Source organism: Lichenostomus cassidix, chromosome 4 (assembly GCF_008360975.1).
Source record: "Lichenostomus cassidix isolate B80296 chromosome 4, HeHo_3.0, whole genome shotgun sequence".
Lineage (NCBI taxonomy): Eukaryota > Metazoa > Chordata > Aves > Passeriformes > Meliphagidae > Lichenostomus > Lichenostomus cassidix.
This window is the reverse complement of record NC_139484.1, coordinates 70,566,891-70,583,526: the sequence shown is the minus strand read 5'-3', so window position 1 is coordinate 70,583,526 and position 16,636 is coordinate 70,566,891. Positions and strand designations below refer to the sequence as shown.

Below are 16,636 nucleotides of genomic sequence, written 5' to 3'. Positions count from 1 at the left end.
TCTTGAGTTTTATTGATCTATTGGTTGTGAAAGCTATCTCTGCAGACTTGGGGATTTTAGGAATTTGTCTAGGAAAGATGCTGATTTAGTAAACTTGTAAAATATTATTTGGTGTTTGTACAAGAGCCAAGCATGAGCCATGAAAGTGTAAAATGCTTCCCAGTGAAGTATTCCTGTCTCAGTGCTTGCCTCAGTCCTTGTTGTCCATTGATGTAGCCTCTGTAAGTACCAGTGGTAATGGTGCTTATTCTGTGGACTGCAACCATAATTTAATCACTTCACATGCATCATTGGTGAATTACCATGTTACAGCTATTTCTTGTTGAGGAAAAGCTGTCTAAATAGGCTTCTGGAATAGGTTTCCAAAAATGCTGTAGAAGTCATGTGATGATGCTGTTGCCATGGCCTGTTTTTAAGATGTTACAAGCATACAGCTGTTCCCCTGGGGAATGAAATGGGAAGGGGTTTTAAGATTTCCTGAAACCACATAGGTACTAACAGGAGCTACTGAGTTTTCAGTCTCTGTAGAAAGTGGACATTTTCAGTGATTATTGTTCTAGAGCTGACAGATTTAGATTTAAAGCAAAAGATATCCTTAGTATTAACTCTTAGCTCTGCATTCATTAATACAGAGGTTGTTTGCTGTTTGGAATTTGGTCTAAAAAAATCTGTTGATGGTTTCTTTTTGAAGGAAAAGCAAGAAAAAAAAGTCAAAGTCAGAATTCATAAGTAAGCTGTGGTAAATCTCAATACTGCATATTTTCCAAGCCTTTTGTATTTAAGGAAAACATAGGAGTACTTGTGTTCTTGCAGATGCCAAGTTGGGGTTTTACTGAGCTGGTTTGCTGTAAACAGACTGGCTGTTGTTCCTGTTGTCCACAGGAAGATTTGAAATTCGTGTGCTGTATTCATGAGGTAGTACTGAGAAATAGCATTCTGCTGTAGAATACATAATGCAATCTGATAATTTTAACATATTTGTATTTCATTAGGCAATAATACAGCCTTACCAAAGTTGGCAGAGGAGCTAGAATGTGAAAGTACCTTGAGAACTGACAAGGTATTTATGTTATTTTGAAAATTTTTACTGCACTGTTTCTTGCTTATTCATATATATTTGCTAGGATTTCTTACTGAACCTCCTGATTTTCATGCTGCACATATGGCATTTTAACTGGAGAACTTCGAAAGAGTCATTTTCCAGATTATTCAGCTGCAGTTTTCTAGGCAGCTGGCATTTAAATTGGGCTGTCCATGTTGTTATTCAGTGTTAGAAATAATTCCCTCCTTCAGCCATACTCCTTCTGTGACTATGGCATCCAAGTTTGTTTTTTTTAAAATTGGTCCTACTGTGTGCATGTTGCTTTTGATAATGCTTATAAAATAATCACACACCCCCCAGTTCCTAGAGCTGGCAAATGTTGGTTTAGTTCTTTGAACCAGTAAACAAACCTACACTGCTGTTCATTGCATTGCTTCACTTCCTGGCCAGTCTTCAAAGTCACACATCCGCTGTGTGTTTGGGCAGCACTTGCTGCTGTTCTGTTCTGATAACTACAGCCCATTATCTGCTGTCACACAAGAGTGGGGCACCTGGGATAATCCAGGCTGCCTGGGCTCGTTTGGTCACCTATAGCTTGTGTAAGACCAAAGCTGAGTCTGTCTGTGTGTCTGGGCTGTGATCCATAGTAGGTGGGATTCCACGTGGGTTAATTCTTCGTTCAGATTCAGGAGTGCATCCATGTTTCTTGCCAAGCTCTGAGAGTAAGTTTTTGAGGGATAACATGGTTCAGGGACTCCCAAGCATCTATGAAAGGGTGGACTTAGGAAAGTTGAAGTCAGCTTCAGTCTGGTGGGATTTATTAATAAGAGTTGAATCCCACCTGCAAAAAGCTGTACTGTTTACCAGCATAACATGGTTTGAGAGTCAGTATAGCCATAATGTGGAACTGTAGCTGAGTTTACAATGTTCAGATTAGCCTTTGGTGTACGCTTTGCTCCATATAGCATTAGCTATGCAGCATACAGCTGATCTGAAACTCCTTTAAAAAAAAAAAAAAAGCACACCTAAAAAATCCACCCAAAACACAAGTTGAAGGGAGATCATTGTACCTCATTATACATTGCAGATTTTTTTTTTCCTGTATAGGTGAACATTTCTAGACTATTGCTTGTGTTTGGAACTCAGAGTAGGTGTTGGACCTTGAATTCCTGAAATCTGCTTTTTTAAGCTAATCTCTGGTACTAATGTTAACTCTGAGCTCAAGTCTAAGTACTGTACTGTTGAACTTAGCTCTGACTGTTCCTTTTTAATATTTGTACTGATGTCTTACTAAGAAAGCTTTTGAAGACTTTTATAGTTCATGTTAAGACAATGCTCATCACGACATAAGGGAGCAGAGTGAGACATACTTGTTCTGAATGTCTGCAATATTTGTATCTTTTGGTTTTGTCTTTAGTCACAACAGCCTGAAAGTGCAAGAACTGAAGAGAGGTGTGTGGATCTTCAAACTAAACAATTGCAAAAAGGTGACTTTTGTACTGATAGAAACTTATTTTCATGCTGAAGGAACTATTACTTATGATGGGAGGGTTGCAGGTTTGTTATGTATGACGTATAAAGGAATTGAAGAAAGCCTTCAGAAACCTTGAAATGTTTCTAGGAGTTCAACAGACCTTGAATTTGGCTTGTGGGATAGGAGGATCAGACTTTTCTTCCAATATGATATGCTGAAAGTAGAAAAAAATTGGAAAATTAAGGATTTTTTAGAAAGTAGACTGCTAATATTCTATATAAAATCAATAAATACAGAAAAACATTTGTCCAGGAAAGATACAGAGACTTCCCCAAGGAATGACTTTCTTCCTAATATATTTAGAACAACCTGGTTTTAGGGTGTTGTGACAGGTCTTGTGAGAATATGAAAATAGTAAGTACCATATGACAAATCACAGATACTTCACAGAAGAATTCTGGGTTCTTCTTGTAGCTCTCCAAAAGATAATAGATCTCCAAAAGTATTTCTGGCTATCCACTCAAATTTGAAAAGCAGTTATAAGTAGGTAATCATCTAGTTAGAAACCTCAATTAGTCAACGTGGATCTGTGCTCAATAATTCCTTTTCCATGTACTTAAGCTAATCTTCAGTAGGACCAAAACTAAAAAAGAATCTGGTCTTCCCAAACCCAAATTATGCATTGCAATTGTTTGGCTTTCCTGTTCAAGCAGAAACAAACGCCTGCTTTGTGCCTTGATGGATTTTGTGCTCCAGATGCATTACAAAGATGTTTACAACGCTACCAGATGAGAGCTAATCCTCAATTTTTGGAATTACAAGCAGAACTAAAATGCACCCCAAGAGGTACCAGCGTTACTGCTGCTTGTATTGTCCAGGGAGGTTAAAGATGCATTTCCTCTTAGAGAAAGTTGCAGCTGAAAGCCTACATGCTATGGAAGGACACACTGATAAGCTCACTTCTAAAGTTTTAGACATATTGAATAGGCATGCCAAAATAACCATTTACCGATTAGAAAATAAGAATAGCAGTAAGGTGAAATATGAATGTTGATACGAAACTTCAGAATTCTTTTATTCTCAGGACAGTTCAGATTCATATGCCTGGATTATAGGGTGTTGTATATTCAGCTGAGTGATAAGAGACATGCTCTGCTCACAAGAAAGAAAATGTAAACCCTGAGAATGGGTTAGAAGAATGTAGACTTCAAGACAGCAGAGCTAAAATTTGAACAGGTTTTTCTGTACTGTGAGGTTTCTTTGAAGTGCCTTTAAAACTCTGCCACTTCCATCACTCAGTCACCCAGACAGGACTTAAAATGTGCAGATTGAACTAGCTGTGATAATCTTGTTTCTTATAAAATGTTGTACAGAACAAATGGATGTTTGTTAAACATGTTGGATATGGCACATACTGAAGACAAATGCTTTTTAGGTCTTGGTAGAGGTTTTTGCTCCCCCACAATAGTCCCTCTTATACGTATATATGCATGTATATATACATACAGCTCAACGTACGTAAAAGGAAGTTGTTTAAAAGACAAATGTGTGTCCTGTCATGAATATGAACAGCAGACACAGTAGTTTAGTAGTCCAAGATTCTTTGGAATGTAAACAAATCACTGCTGTTTGAGTGGGTAGGAACTAGCTCTTCATTTGACACTGCTTTAAAAATTGAAAGATATACTACTCAGCAGTAGAGCTGTGGAAGAATTGTTGCTAAAACATGTAGATTTAAGAAATGAGCTACAAAAATACATAACATTTTGTGTAAAAAAGTGACTTTATCGGATTTTAGGTTTACATTCTTACTGTAGCTGAAAGGAAAGTTGGTTGGAATGTTTTAGGAGTTTTTTTTAATTAAGGTATTAATTCAGTGCTTTTATGAATCAAATTTTAAGAATGCTTGATAGATGATAGATGCTTTATAATTCTCTTTATGTATTGAAAGTTATGGAATTCTGTCAAAACTCCAGACCACTCATCAGCTCTCATGATTACTGTCCCTACTTTTGTTGTATAGAAGGCTGAGGCTCCACTTCATCAGAGTGGGACTACAGCAGAGCCTAGCAGTTGGACAATTTCCTTGCATGCACTCTATTAGCTACATGTCTCACTAGAACAATTATGCAAACTTTAGTTTTCTGGAAGCAAAATGTTACAGCATAGCTTAATCACGTTTTACTTAATCCCATGATCCAGTATCTAAGATTGTGATGGATGAAATTCTGATTCAAGTGATAGAACTATATTTGAAATGTCCAAGTCACCATAAATTTCAAAGATGACAGCTCCTTGATTGCCTATATTTCAACCATAAACTGGTTCTCAGTTATCCTATGCTCAGAAATTCATGTTCTTGTTTTGTTTTCTGGATGTTTTGTTAAGAGAAGATCAGATGTCTCTTATTTCCAACATTGAAAGTAAGTTTTACATAGTTTCAAGTTCTCTGGAATCCTTTCAGGGAGGTGAAGTAGAAGATACTGTGATACTTTGCTCTTGCTTAGCTTTTCTGATTGTGTTGTAATTATTTTTAATAGATTTGCTGCAGAGGAATATTCCTTCAGAAAGAGAAGCTTCTCATGTAAGTTCTTGTTTTTTAAATTTATTCTCTTAAGTCTGTGCTGCTTTTCTCATACTTGAATTTACTTCTATTTACGTTAAATATTCTCTAAAGGAAAATACTATTTTTGTATATGCAGAGCCTATGTATATGAGACTGTCCAGCTGTGTAGGTTGATGTTTAATTATTCTTTCAACTCTGCCAGTAAATAAATCTTGTATTGTTGTTCCATAGTCTGACTATTTCAAGACTGCTAACTGGCAGAAAAGAGAGGCTTGATTGATCTCCATGAGAGCAGAGGAAAAAAAGAGGGATTATTCTTGGAGCTTTTGATCACAATTAGAAACCTAATTTAATGCAGTCTGGTGTCTTTCAGAAGAAGTTGTAAGAGGGATAACTGGGAAACTTGCAAATGTAAAGTGTATCTTAGGGAGCAGAAACGAGACATTTAATGTAGGTAGCAAGCTGAAATTCTGTTTAGGGTTGCTTAAACTTGGGTAGTAAAGTTATTTATTACTATATGGAAATGCTGGCTGGCCACATTTCTGGTGCTAATAAGACACTTCTATTGTTCCTGCATGTAGGAGAATATCCTTTAAATGCAGAAATATTTTGTGTGATTTACTGCAATTAGCTTCTTCTAAAACATGTGCTAGGGTGCTTCATTCTGAGACTTTTTTCAGTAAAAACATCTGACAGAAAACCTGAAAACACTGCAAGTCTGAAGTTCTTTGATCATGCTGTTGGGTACTATTAATGGTTCTTGAGTTCTAAGAATAAATTCCTTTTGTAAACTGCTGCATTCCATTTTAATGTATGTTGTACTTGAATGTAACAAGTAGAAATAAGTTTCTCCCTTCTGTGTTTGTAAACTTCATGGAAAAAAAGATGTTATCTTTTATTGTGTTTTATGTGTAGGTGGAAAACTTGGATACCCAGACAACTGAACAACATAGATCTAGAGGAATACAACGGAAACCTTCAGAAACAATGGATAAAGAAAAAAGTAAGTGATACAGAAATACACACATCTGTGCAAAGCTTTTCTGCTGTAAACCAAGTTCTCCTGTGGTAAGGCCATAAAAGGGTATTTTTGAGAAAAGAATGGCATGTGGGAAATTCCAAAATCCAAGGCAATTTATATTTCCAGAACAACTTTGAATGTTACAGTTAATATATTTGATAAAAATATTATACTAATTTAATTACTGCACACAAGAGCATTATAGTAGTTTTTTCAATCATAATGAAGAAACATTTTTGTTTAGTCTTTAAAATAATTGCTAATTATATCCTTTTAAAATATAAGGAAACTGATCATTAGGGGAAAATCTAAACATTCAACAGACTTTGTGGGGCTGGATGCTTCCTTTTCTTAGGTTGGAAAGAACTAAGTTTTAGTGTAGCCTTTTATTTGTCTGGAGGCAAAAAGTGAGAAGGAATTCAGTCCTTCGAATACTATAAACATTTCTAAATTAAATTTAGATGAAGGTAGAAATAAGTATAAAGTAGAAATAAGTAGAATAACATAGAAATAAGTTGGGCATTTTATTGATATAGTACTTACAAGACTGACAATGTAATTTCTCTTCAAGCTCTGGCCTCAACTGCTTTTGTCTTTTCAGCATGAGAACAATTTAGAAAAAAAGTTAGTATAATTAATAATAGCATTTTGTATAACAGCTTTTATTCTTATTCTAAGAATTTTGATTTGAAGTGAGTAATAAGAAGTCATGTGTTCATTAGTGTCCCACATAGCATTAACTGCTTTCTCTGGGTGAGTTGAAGTTAAGGTTGATGCTCATTTCTTGATGTGGAAAAATTTCAAATATGTTAAATTTCAATTTTCAGCTTATCTTTAGAAACAAGCAAACAAAACAAACCACACCTGTAACATACAAGAAACATGTAATTCTCTTTTGTAATTGTGTTGTCTTCTCTTTTTAAAGAGAGATTAGAATAACTTTCAGTTCATATTTTTGTAAGATACTTCCTTTCAGACTTTTGAATGTCAGGAATAGTGAGCTGATACAAAAGTGGCATGAAAATATGTCAAATGTAGAAGACATTTCTGTAACACTTCAGTTGTCACTTGGTTTTGCAGGCAACCAGCTGATTGCTCAGGATGTGCTAAAAGATGATGAACAAAGTCAGTGTTCCAAAATGAAACCTGATAACGTCAAGGTATTTCCAAGAACTTTATGTTCTGCGATTGTAAATAAGGTGAAAATCTAAGTTGTTATTTCTTCAGCAGTTTATTTGGGGATGGGTTTCCATAATTAAGCTACTTTTAGATTGTCTTGAATACAAAAGAAATGACTAGAGAAATGATACTCTTCAGTGGGGGAGACAATTAAAAAAAGGCAGGGGTCTGTGTTGAATGTCTTTGAGGTGTGGAAGACTGAGAGGACTGAGTTGCACAATATTTAGGAGCTTGGGATCTCCTGGAGCATTGCTGGATCCCAGCTGTCCAGTCAGTTCAGCATCTGCATGGACACACTGCTCTGAGATCTTCAAAAGGATATTGCACTTTACTGGAGTTCTGAGTTAGCACTGATTCCTGCTGAATGAAAACAGAAATTAGGAAAAAATAGATGTTCCTTTTAAGAGCACATGCAGTATATTTGGGACTATCTCACCCACTGATTTTCGGTGAAGCTTTTCAGCATCAAAGTTTTTAAGAGAGTACAAAATCTTGATGAGTAAAATAACTACTCATGTATTGGGTTGGGGTGGTTTTTAGTGTAACTGACAATGACCTTCAATGTGTAGTAAGACACTCTTTCCTCTCTTGTTTCAAAATAATGTAGGAAGTTATTTCAGGTGATGCAGCAGAAGCGTCCAAAGAAATTCATGTAACACAAACACCTCCTAGAAGTACTGTGGAAGAAAAAGGTAATCATGGCAGATTTTCTGAACCCATACTGAACGCTCATTGCTTTTCATTTGAATGATTTTTGAGAGAAATTGAAAACTTGATCCCAGCAAATATACTTGCATGTATTCTCGAGTTGATATCTGCTCTATCACTGCTATCAAATGATGCATTAATCTTAGTTCTTTAATGGTGAGAAGAGTTTTGTTGTTTCTGCTGTGCAACCAGCCATTCACTGCATTATTGCTTCAGTATGTACCTTGGATAGGAAAGCTAATGGGAAATAAACAGGTAGGTGGGGAAAACAGCATGGTCAGCATTATGTGACAAGAACTTCTCCTAACTCTGACCACAAGCATGAGCTGTCCTTCTATGACATGACATAATCACCATTAAATCAGTTTTGTTTGTTTCTGTCAAGAAACCAACCAGAAAAAGAGTGCAAGTTCCATTGTTGTAATTGACTTACTCATTGCACTAGAATAAATAATAAAAGATGGTGTGTCCACAGTATTAATACCAGCTTTGATGTTACTGCAGTCTGTCTTTGTGGCAACAGTGTGAGAATCTTCCCTGATGTCACTTTGACCTATTGCGAGTTTTGTTTCTCATGTGATCAAGTTGACAAGTCTGAATCTGTTCTGCAATGTTCTTGTATCCTCAGCTTCCTGTTTCATGGAATGTGGGAGAAAATGGAAGAGGGGCTTGTATTTATTGTACCATTTTATAGTATGTCACACTTGTGAGCTTTTGTTTTTACCTTAAAATAGAAGGTAACTGCCTAACTCATCTCGTGTTAGCGGGAAGCATTTTGGCAGACCAGTACACTGTTGCTACAAATTAAACAGTGTTGATTTCTGATGGGTGTTTTTAGGGAATTTTGGACTAAAGAATGAAATAATGTTTTCAATGTGGAGATGGTGGCTTATACCATTTCCTTTGCCTAATAAAACAAAGGTATACAATTTCTTTTTCTTTTTTCTTTTGTATGTGTAAAGATGAATTCAACATTGAACCGGAAAAGAAAAAGCACAGTCTAGAATCGAATGAAAATTCTCCAGAGGTGAGTGGTCTTATTCCTGTTAACTGCCTGAGATAGTGCAGGTTCACAGTACTCTGTCTTTGCAGTACATAAGTGTTTTGTATTTTGTTGACAGCAATATTAAAACTGTCTTCACCTACCAAGAAAAGAGTTATGAAAATTTGTTTGGTACTGTAAAGTACCAAGGACTTACATAGCTCTGTCACAAAGTATAAATTCACAGACCATAAGACATTAGTGACTGATTACCATAGTAGGAGTAAGTCCCTCCCTGTGCTTAGTAGTGCTTACAAAATGTCTAGAAAGCAATTATGTAGAATTGTATTGTATAGAAATTATGTTTTCTGAGAACTTTGTAATTGACGTGGACAGTTAAGTCATGAACAAATATGATTTGGCTTTAAAAATACTATCTTTTAATGGTCTTAAAACACTTCATATTACCTCTTAGACATAAACCTGTGATATTCTGCAGTATGGGTTGTAACCAAATGTCTGGACCTTGGAGATTAAAATTGCTGCTGGCCTCTAGAAATGGACGCTGATCTCACAAAGCATGTTGGGTTTCATCATTTCCTTGTTTTGCCTCAAATTTGGAAGTGGAAGGAAATCTAAAGAATACATTTTTATGGTTGTTCACTCAAGGCTTGAGTCACTAAGAACATTTCTGGGGGAGATACTGCTAAATTTCAGTAAATGCTGAATGAGGCATTTAATCTTCTTTCTTTGTATATAAGAGAAAATCTATTGTCGGGGATCTCGCAATCTGAGCATCTGACCATATTTGTTACTTAATAGTTGGCTTTCATAGCTTAAAACTTCAAAGGAAGGGACCTTGTTTTGGTAAAGATCCTGTTTATACAGAGAATATCAGCAATCTGTGTGTTGGGATAACTAGTATTTTAGCTCTTTGAAGCACTTGCTCAGCTTACAGGGTGTGGCCTGTGGCACTGGAATAAGGGGCTCACGAGGTGTCAAGTTTGGAGTTCTTGTATGGGGTAAGCCAGCAGCACTTCTGAGACCAAGTGATAGAGATTTTGGGGCTAAGGGAGCAGAAGGTACTGCATTCTAAGACATGCTTTGTGCCTGAGTAAAGCCACAGCGAATTTTGTATAATTGCGAGTTGTCTTGTTTCTTTTCAGCTATATTAGTTGATTTCATAACAGGCAGTGTCTCTTCCTATGAAACCTGCCTCATCTGTTTTTTAACTGATGGGCACTACTACTGCCACTGTCACATTATGAACTCAGCAGGTTTTGTGTTGTATTGCTCAAATACCAAATGTCAGTTACAGTAACTAAAATATTTTTGTTCTTTGTCTTTAATAGGAAAATCAGCCTGTAGTAGTGAAACGCAAAAGGGGAAGGCCTCGTAAATACCCTCTTGAAGCAGTACAACCTGGTGGTAAGTAGCTCATAATATCTGTGTGGAAGAACAAGGACAATAGTGACATTCAAGTTCTGAACTCATATTTCTTCCCTCAGGTGGGGAGTCAAAAGCTGATATGAGCACTGGGAATGTAAGTGCCTTTATTTTGTTTGGGTGCATTTAAACACAGTATTTCAAGAGTCATTTATTTGTTTACCAGTTAACAGCATTTCAGAAACATCTTATGGAAAACTTGATAATTGAGTTCAGTCTAAGCAAACAAAAACTGTTAATAGTATCTCTTAATATAGCTGAACTTTTAAAGCAAAATACATTGTTAAGTCAGAACGTAGCAAATAAACTGTCAGCTTCACGCTTAGTTCACTTAATACATATCTAAGTTTTACACTGGCTACCAATATATACCTGTGTGCAGGGTGAATTTTTGGTTGTGTGCATGTGTCTTAGTTTATGCTGAGACTAATTTTGGCCTGAAGAGCAAGGGTGACTTTATTTCAAAAACTTGGAATTTCTTTTCCTCTACTGAATGTGTCATAATAATAGCACATAGTATCTCTTCATAGCTGTAAAAAATGTTATGTAAAGCAATTGTATTACATACATATTGCAACATGACAGTTCATGCAAGAGATAGAGACATACTGGTGAGTAACCTAGGAGCTCATGAAGCATACCTGTCTTTTAAAGCTCAGTGGTAGCTTCATTTCCTAACCCCTGTGAAGGACATTCACAGCTAAGAAAGTGTTCTGTTGGTATTGTTTCTGCCATCCACTTGGATTAGAGCACAGGGTAGTAATGGGTCAGGCATGTTTGTGGAGTACAACTAGTTGGATTTACTCTGGTTGAAGGCTCCTCTCTAGGGAATTCCTTTATTTCAGAATCAATCTTATTGCATAGGAAAGGGGTGATTTTAAAAATGAAGGTGTGTTGAAACTCGTGTTTTCTGCCTATTTGCCTGGTGAGGCACCAGCTGGCATGGCTGTTGGAAAGCTTGGGAATTTACCTAGTTTATGGATAACAGGAATTGTTGTCTCTGCTTGTTCTGTTCTCATATTTCAGGCAGTGAGTCTTGTCCCTTCGTACAGGTTGGCTGGAATTCTGTTTCAGAATTCCTAGTCTTTCCTAATTGATTTTTTTTTCAGTATTAATTTTAGGAAATGTAATTTGAGCTAATGTGGGTTTTGGTGTTGTGGGTTGGTTTTTTAGTTGTTTTGGGGGGAAGGGTTTGTCCAGTTAAGGATTAAAACAAGTTTTAAAATCACCCTCAGAAATAGATGTACCTTGACACCTTCAGTACTGGAACAGAATCATCTTGTTCTGGTTCATGCATTTAAAGGTCTTGTACCTCTTAGTGATGAGTGAGTGATTGGTGTCAGCTGCAGGCTGGCTCGGCAGGAGTGATACCTGCTCTCCATCTGACACAGGGGCTCTCTGAGGTGAGATACCTTTGCATCACAGTTTCCCAGGGCTGCTTTGGCAACATGTTGCTACATCAGAGGAGCCATAGGCATCCTAGTGTAGGAATTCAGTGGTGAAAACACTGACGTTTTTGGGCATTCATCATAGGATATTGTGTAATTATAAATAGCTTTTTCTGCATTCTGAGTAAATAAAAAATGTATGGTGATTTTTAGTTCTGTAAATCTGTATGTGGGATTACATAAAGTGACTGTACTAAACTATTTTGTTGATAATTAAATACTCAGAAATTGTTTGACTGAAACTGCTTTTATCTTTTGTGTCTTTTATTGCAATGATTTTAGTGTCAAGTTACTGGAAGTGTTATGATTTGTTTATGGGCTGATTTAACTGGTTTCAGTTCTTTATCAAAATAGAAAAATGCATCCTATGGTTAAACTCAGTACAAACTTTCTGTGTGCTCATTAGTGTTCACATTTTCTAGATTTAAAGATTCATTCTATAATGAATGTGAGCAAGTTTCTGTGATTATGTAATACAACACTGAATTTTTCTGATTTTCTTTAAATTAAGAAACCCACTTTGTTTTTAATTTCAGCTGCAGTCTCCTGCCTTTGCAAGTAGAGGGAAAACACCTCAAACAGGTAAGCAAATGATACCTGCCTCAACATATAGAACAAAAGATGGAAGAAATACAGGAGGGTTTTTACGAAAATCACATAAGTCCTTTTTCCTGACATCATCTCTGGCAGTCAGTGTTATTCATGAATGAAAACATCTGAAGAAAGAGGTGAACACTTATCCCTAATTGCTACCAAGTTTTTCATTTTAAAAAAGAGCAGCTTGATAAGAACTTAGTTCAAAGCTGCAGCAGCTCTGCTCAGTGCTGAAAAATGAATTGCATAATATACCAACTGATTGGGTGTGCCAGGCATGTGGCAGAGCTTCACAGGAAGGTAGACTGGCTCTAAGTGACTCTTCCATTTCTGCATGTCTTCTTTCTTAATCAATCACACTTAGTACATTAAATTTCACATTTTGTTCAGTTCATTGGTTTATCTGTGGATAGGTATCTAAAGAGCTTAGAGGTGTCTTAAAGGGGATATTTCTTTCCCCTTTCACAACTGCTGGAAGATCTTTGGAGGATAGTTGCTTAGCTTGACTCAAAAATGTACTTTTAGTGCTTCAAACTAAACTAGAATTAAGTGAAATACCCTTCTATTTATTTTTCCTAATTTTTTCTTGTATAGAGTCTGAACTGCACTGGTTGTTTAAATGTGTCTTTTTAATTATGGCTATTCATAAAACAAACTTTAAAAACCCATTTCAGGAAGCAGGTGAACCTGAAAAGTAGGTTAAAAAATTGTTTGTAAACAAATGCAAACAAACATGCAACAAATCTGAGAAAATAAATCTTGTGGAGTTTCCAAAAGCTTAGGTTTCTACAGAGATACTAATCTGGCTGCACTGCACATATGGACTGTTTCCTATTTTCTTCACATCCATTAAAATGTCAGCTTTAATGCATATGCTTCAGAATTGTCTCTGGAGGGTTAGCTCGTTGTGTGGTACTTGGCTTCTGTGAACTGCAGAGAGAACAGACAAGAATGTGAGAATGAAATAAGTGCATTTTGCTTTGCTTTTTATTCAAAAGGACAGACATCTGACCTTGTATTTAAAGTTTGAGTGTGTTATGTAACATTCTGTTTTCCAGTTACAAAGCTGTTGATATCACAGCAATTTTAAGAGGAATATGTAAAGTTGAATGCACTTTTAAACTTCTCATCCTATATTAGCATTCATGTGCTTAAAGGGGTTGAAAACCCCTAGCGATGAAAAGGAAACCAAGTTGGATCCCTCTGTGCAGTTCACTTACTCTGGTAATTTCTGGGTGTTCTGCATAAGGATTTGCAATAGGAACAGACCCAGGAATGCAGTGGGATGCAGAGTTTTGTTTTTGGTCACTACAGCACATGCAGTTAAGAGATGTGTGTTTTCTGAAGGCATCACCCTCCCAAAACACTGACACTGAACTTGAAACTAACTACTTAGCACTAACCTGCAGCTGCTGCTCTAAAACTAGCAAGATCTTTAGATACTATGTCTTATTATTTTTATACTTTTGGCAAAAGTACTACATTTTCACATCTTACAGAGGGTTGTCTGTTAAAGGCATGTCATGGATCTAGATGCATTATTCTTCAGTCAAAAACCCCTCTGCGACAACTTTGCCAAAATGTCCTGGAATTTTGAAGTATCTCCTTTGAACACAACAGTACTAATACATGCTGGTTGTATTATGTATTTATTTACATTGTGTGAAGAACTTAATACAGTGGACAGTCCTGTGTTTTATTTCACTTTTTGAATACTTAAATGTATTTGAGTTTTACTTAATTTGCTTTTGTATAAAAGTTTTTCCCCATAACATTACAAAGGAGTGCAAAAAAGCTTTTGTGTGAGTTTTAGAATATGTTTTTGCTCTTTGAGATCTATTTTAGATCCATTGCATTAACATTCTTTGGTTTCTTCTGTCAGTCTAATTGGTGAGGGTTTTAGAGTTTGTGTCCTCTTTTATATAGCTTTGAGAAATTAGATAGCAATTTAATGGCAGGGGAAAAAAAGATACAAAAACTTGCTTTTATTTGGGTTGCTTCTGTTTTCTGTTGCTAAGGATTTTTATCCTTGTGGTGATAGAGATAATTCTGTTTGACAGAGTTCAAAAGCTTTGTAAAATAATCTCTGTCACCACAGAATTAGGGTCAAAGTGGTAACCACGGAGAGAAGCCAAGTTGAAACATGGGATATAGAGTTATAAATGTTTTAACATGTACAGGGTAGTCTGTAAAAATTACTGAATTGGAAATCAGAAATACTTCAGCAGAGAAAGTCATGTAATTTGTATAGCAGGTACTAGAAGGGTTTCAAACAGTGTCTTTTTTGAACTTGATCTCAGTCACCTTGGTGCTTCAGCATGGGCACAGTTAAGCACTACAACAGATTTCCTGGAAGGACTGTGTTCTTGGAGCATTTCAAAATTGAACAAGATCTTGCACAGTATGATCAGATCAATTAATTTAGCCATGCTTTGGACAGGAGGTTGGACTAGGTGACCTCTAGAGGACTCTTCCAACCTCAGGTTTTTCTGTGATTCTGTAATTGGTTGACAGTAGTTAAAAGGGGTAAGTAACATTTGCTTTTCCATTAAAACAAAACAGCATATGCAACAAAGCAATAAATATTGTCAGTCATATAAAGCCTTAGTACTTAAAAAAAAATCATAATCCCAGTCTCTGTATATAACAAAATACAGCAAAGCCATTTTCTGAGTTAGAAAGAGACTTCAAATGTTTTCTGAGCTACTGTGATGTTTATGCAAAGTTGAGGGAGTATAAAAGAACTCTCTTTTAAATTGATTGAAAGATTTGAAGTTGGGGATTAAGTTTTGTTCTTTCCTTTCTTTTTAGGTACAGACATATCTAATAAGAAAGAAACAACAAATGTAAGTGCCATTTGTAAATTTACAAGTAGTATGTAATGAAAAATGTCTGTCTGCTATGTAAAGTAAATAGTTCTTGACTTACTTGGTTCCATTTTGGTTTTTCAGGAAGATGAAGCTGAGAAAGCAGAAATGGTTGTGCGTAAAAGGGGAAGAAAGCCCAAGCACTCTCTGGTTCAATCAGAGGAAACTGGTAAAAGCATGAAACTATGCAACTCTTAACAGATTAAGAAAATATTGCTGTGCCTTTCTGTTTACTAATAGCAACAAGATAAGCTTTATTCAATTTTCCTTTCTCGAGGAAAAATCATTGAGTTACAGCTAGTGTAAATATTATGTAAATATGTGTAAATTGCTGTAATCTCATGTCAGAATTGCTACATCCCAGATGCTTTTATAAAGCCTCATGAATTTTCTATGAATTCTGGCTACAGGCTGTGTAAGTAAACTGTGGTGAATGTGTTAGCAAGATTAAGTCAAACAAGTGTGAATTAAAAATGTTGAAATACAAAGGAAATGGAAAATTACTTACTGAAAATGGGATTTGTGACTAGAATGAATACCTTTCCTAAATTAAGTGTTCATGTGCTTTTGGAGGGCTTTTGGAAAATTACAGCATATGTGTAAAACCTTTTCATGGACAGAAACACTGGAGCCAGAGAAGAAACGTCGGAAATTAACATCTTCTGAAGATGAACTAAAAGAGCAAGAGGAAGGTGATGAAGAGGATGGTGAGGAAGATGATGATGCACATTCTGGGGCCACAACTAGATCAGCCACAAGATTAGAGGCTCAAAGGTAACTGTGTAGAAACTCCAATAACAAACTTTTTTCTACATTTATTCTCTGTTGTTTTGGGGTTTGTTGCAGGGAAAAGGTTGTTGCTTCCTTTTCTTGCCTTCTGTTTGTTTGCTTTAAATTGATAAGAGCTTCCCAAATAATTTTGATTCAAAGTCTAGTACCACTTTTCTAGAGGTGAAGAGACAAAAAGTGAGGTGGGAGGAAACTGTTAGGGTCTCAGAAGGCATACTTGAATATGTAGTAAGATAAGAATTGATCCTGTTGGCATCTTCAATCCAGTGATGCCTCAGAAGTTGAGTCTAAGGACATTTGGTTTTGATAGGTAAAATGGTAGATGTGAGTTGACTGTACAATTCACCATTTGGTATTTGATGTTGGGACAAGGTGAAAATATAATTATTCTTGTCTGTTTCTTTAAGTATTGTCCAAGTTAAATACATGAATCTGCAGTACTGGAGGATATAATTTCTAGTATGGTGATCTGCAAGCCTGCAGAGCAGTCTTGCTGCAAAAGATGAGTGTGGTAGCAAGA

The 16,636-nt window shown here is 36.1% G+C and overlaps 1 protein-coding gene across 3 annotated transcripts in view; it reads left to right on the top strand.

Annotated features, from left to right (window-relative positions):
- Positions 1 to 16,636, top strand: part of BOD1L1 (biorientation of chromosomes in cell division 1 like 1) — a 36,869-nt gene that overhangs the window by 16,375 nt on the left and 3,858 nt on the right. For 2 of the 3 annotated variants that reach the window (XM_085059832.1, XM_085059833.1), the window contains exons 11-23: positions 993 to 1,060; positions 2,460 to 2,529; positions 5,057 to 5,100; positions 5,998 to 6,085; positions 7,184 to 7,263; positions 7,890 to 7,974; positions 8,953 to 9,017; positions 10,325 to 10,400; positions 10,481 to 10,515; positions 12,403 to 12,448; positions 15,272 to 15,306; positions 15,412 to 15,496; positions 15,948 to 16,101. In XM_085059832.1, coding sequence (XP_084915958.1) covers positions 993 to 1,060; positions 2,460 to 2,529; positions 5,057 to 5,100; positions 5,998 to 6,085; positions 7,184 to 7,263; positions 7,890 to 7,974; positions 8,953 to 9,017; positions 10,325 to 10,400; positions 10,481 to 10,515; positions 12,403 to 12,448; positions 15,272 to 15,306; positions 15,412 to 15,496; positions 15,948 to 16,101 — 931 coding nt within the window. Of the gene's footprint in view, positions 1 to 992; positions 1,061 to 2,459; positions 2,530 to 5,056; positions 5,101 to 5,997; positions 6,086 to 7,183; positions 7,264 to 7,889; positions 7,975 to 8,952; positions 9,018 to 10,324; positions 10,401 to 10,480; positions 10,516 to 12,402; positions 12,449 to 15,271; positions 15,307 to 15,411; positions 15,497 to 15,947; positions 16,102 to 16,636 lie in introns of those variants that run through there. The other variant, XR_014851936.1, reaches the window with a different exon arrangement.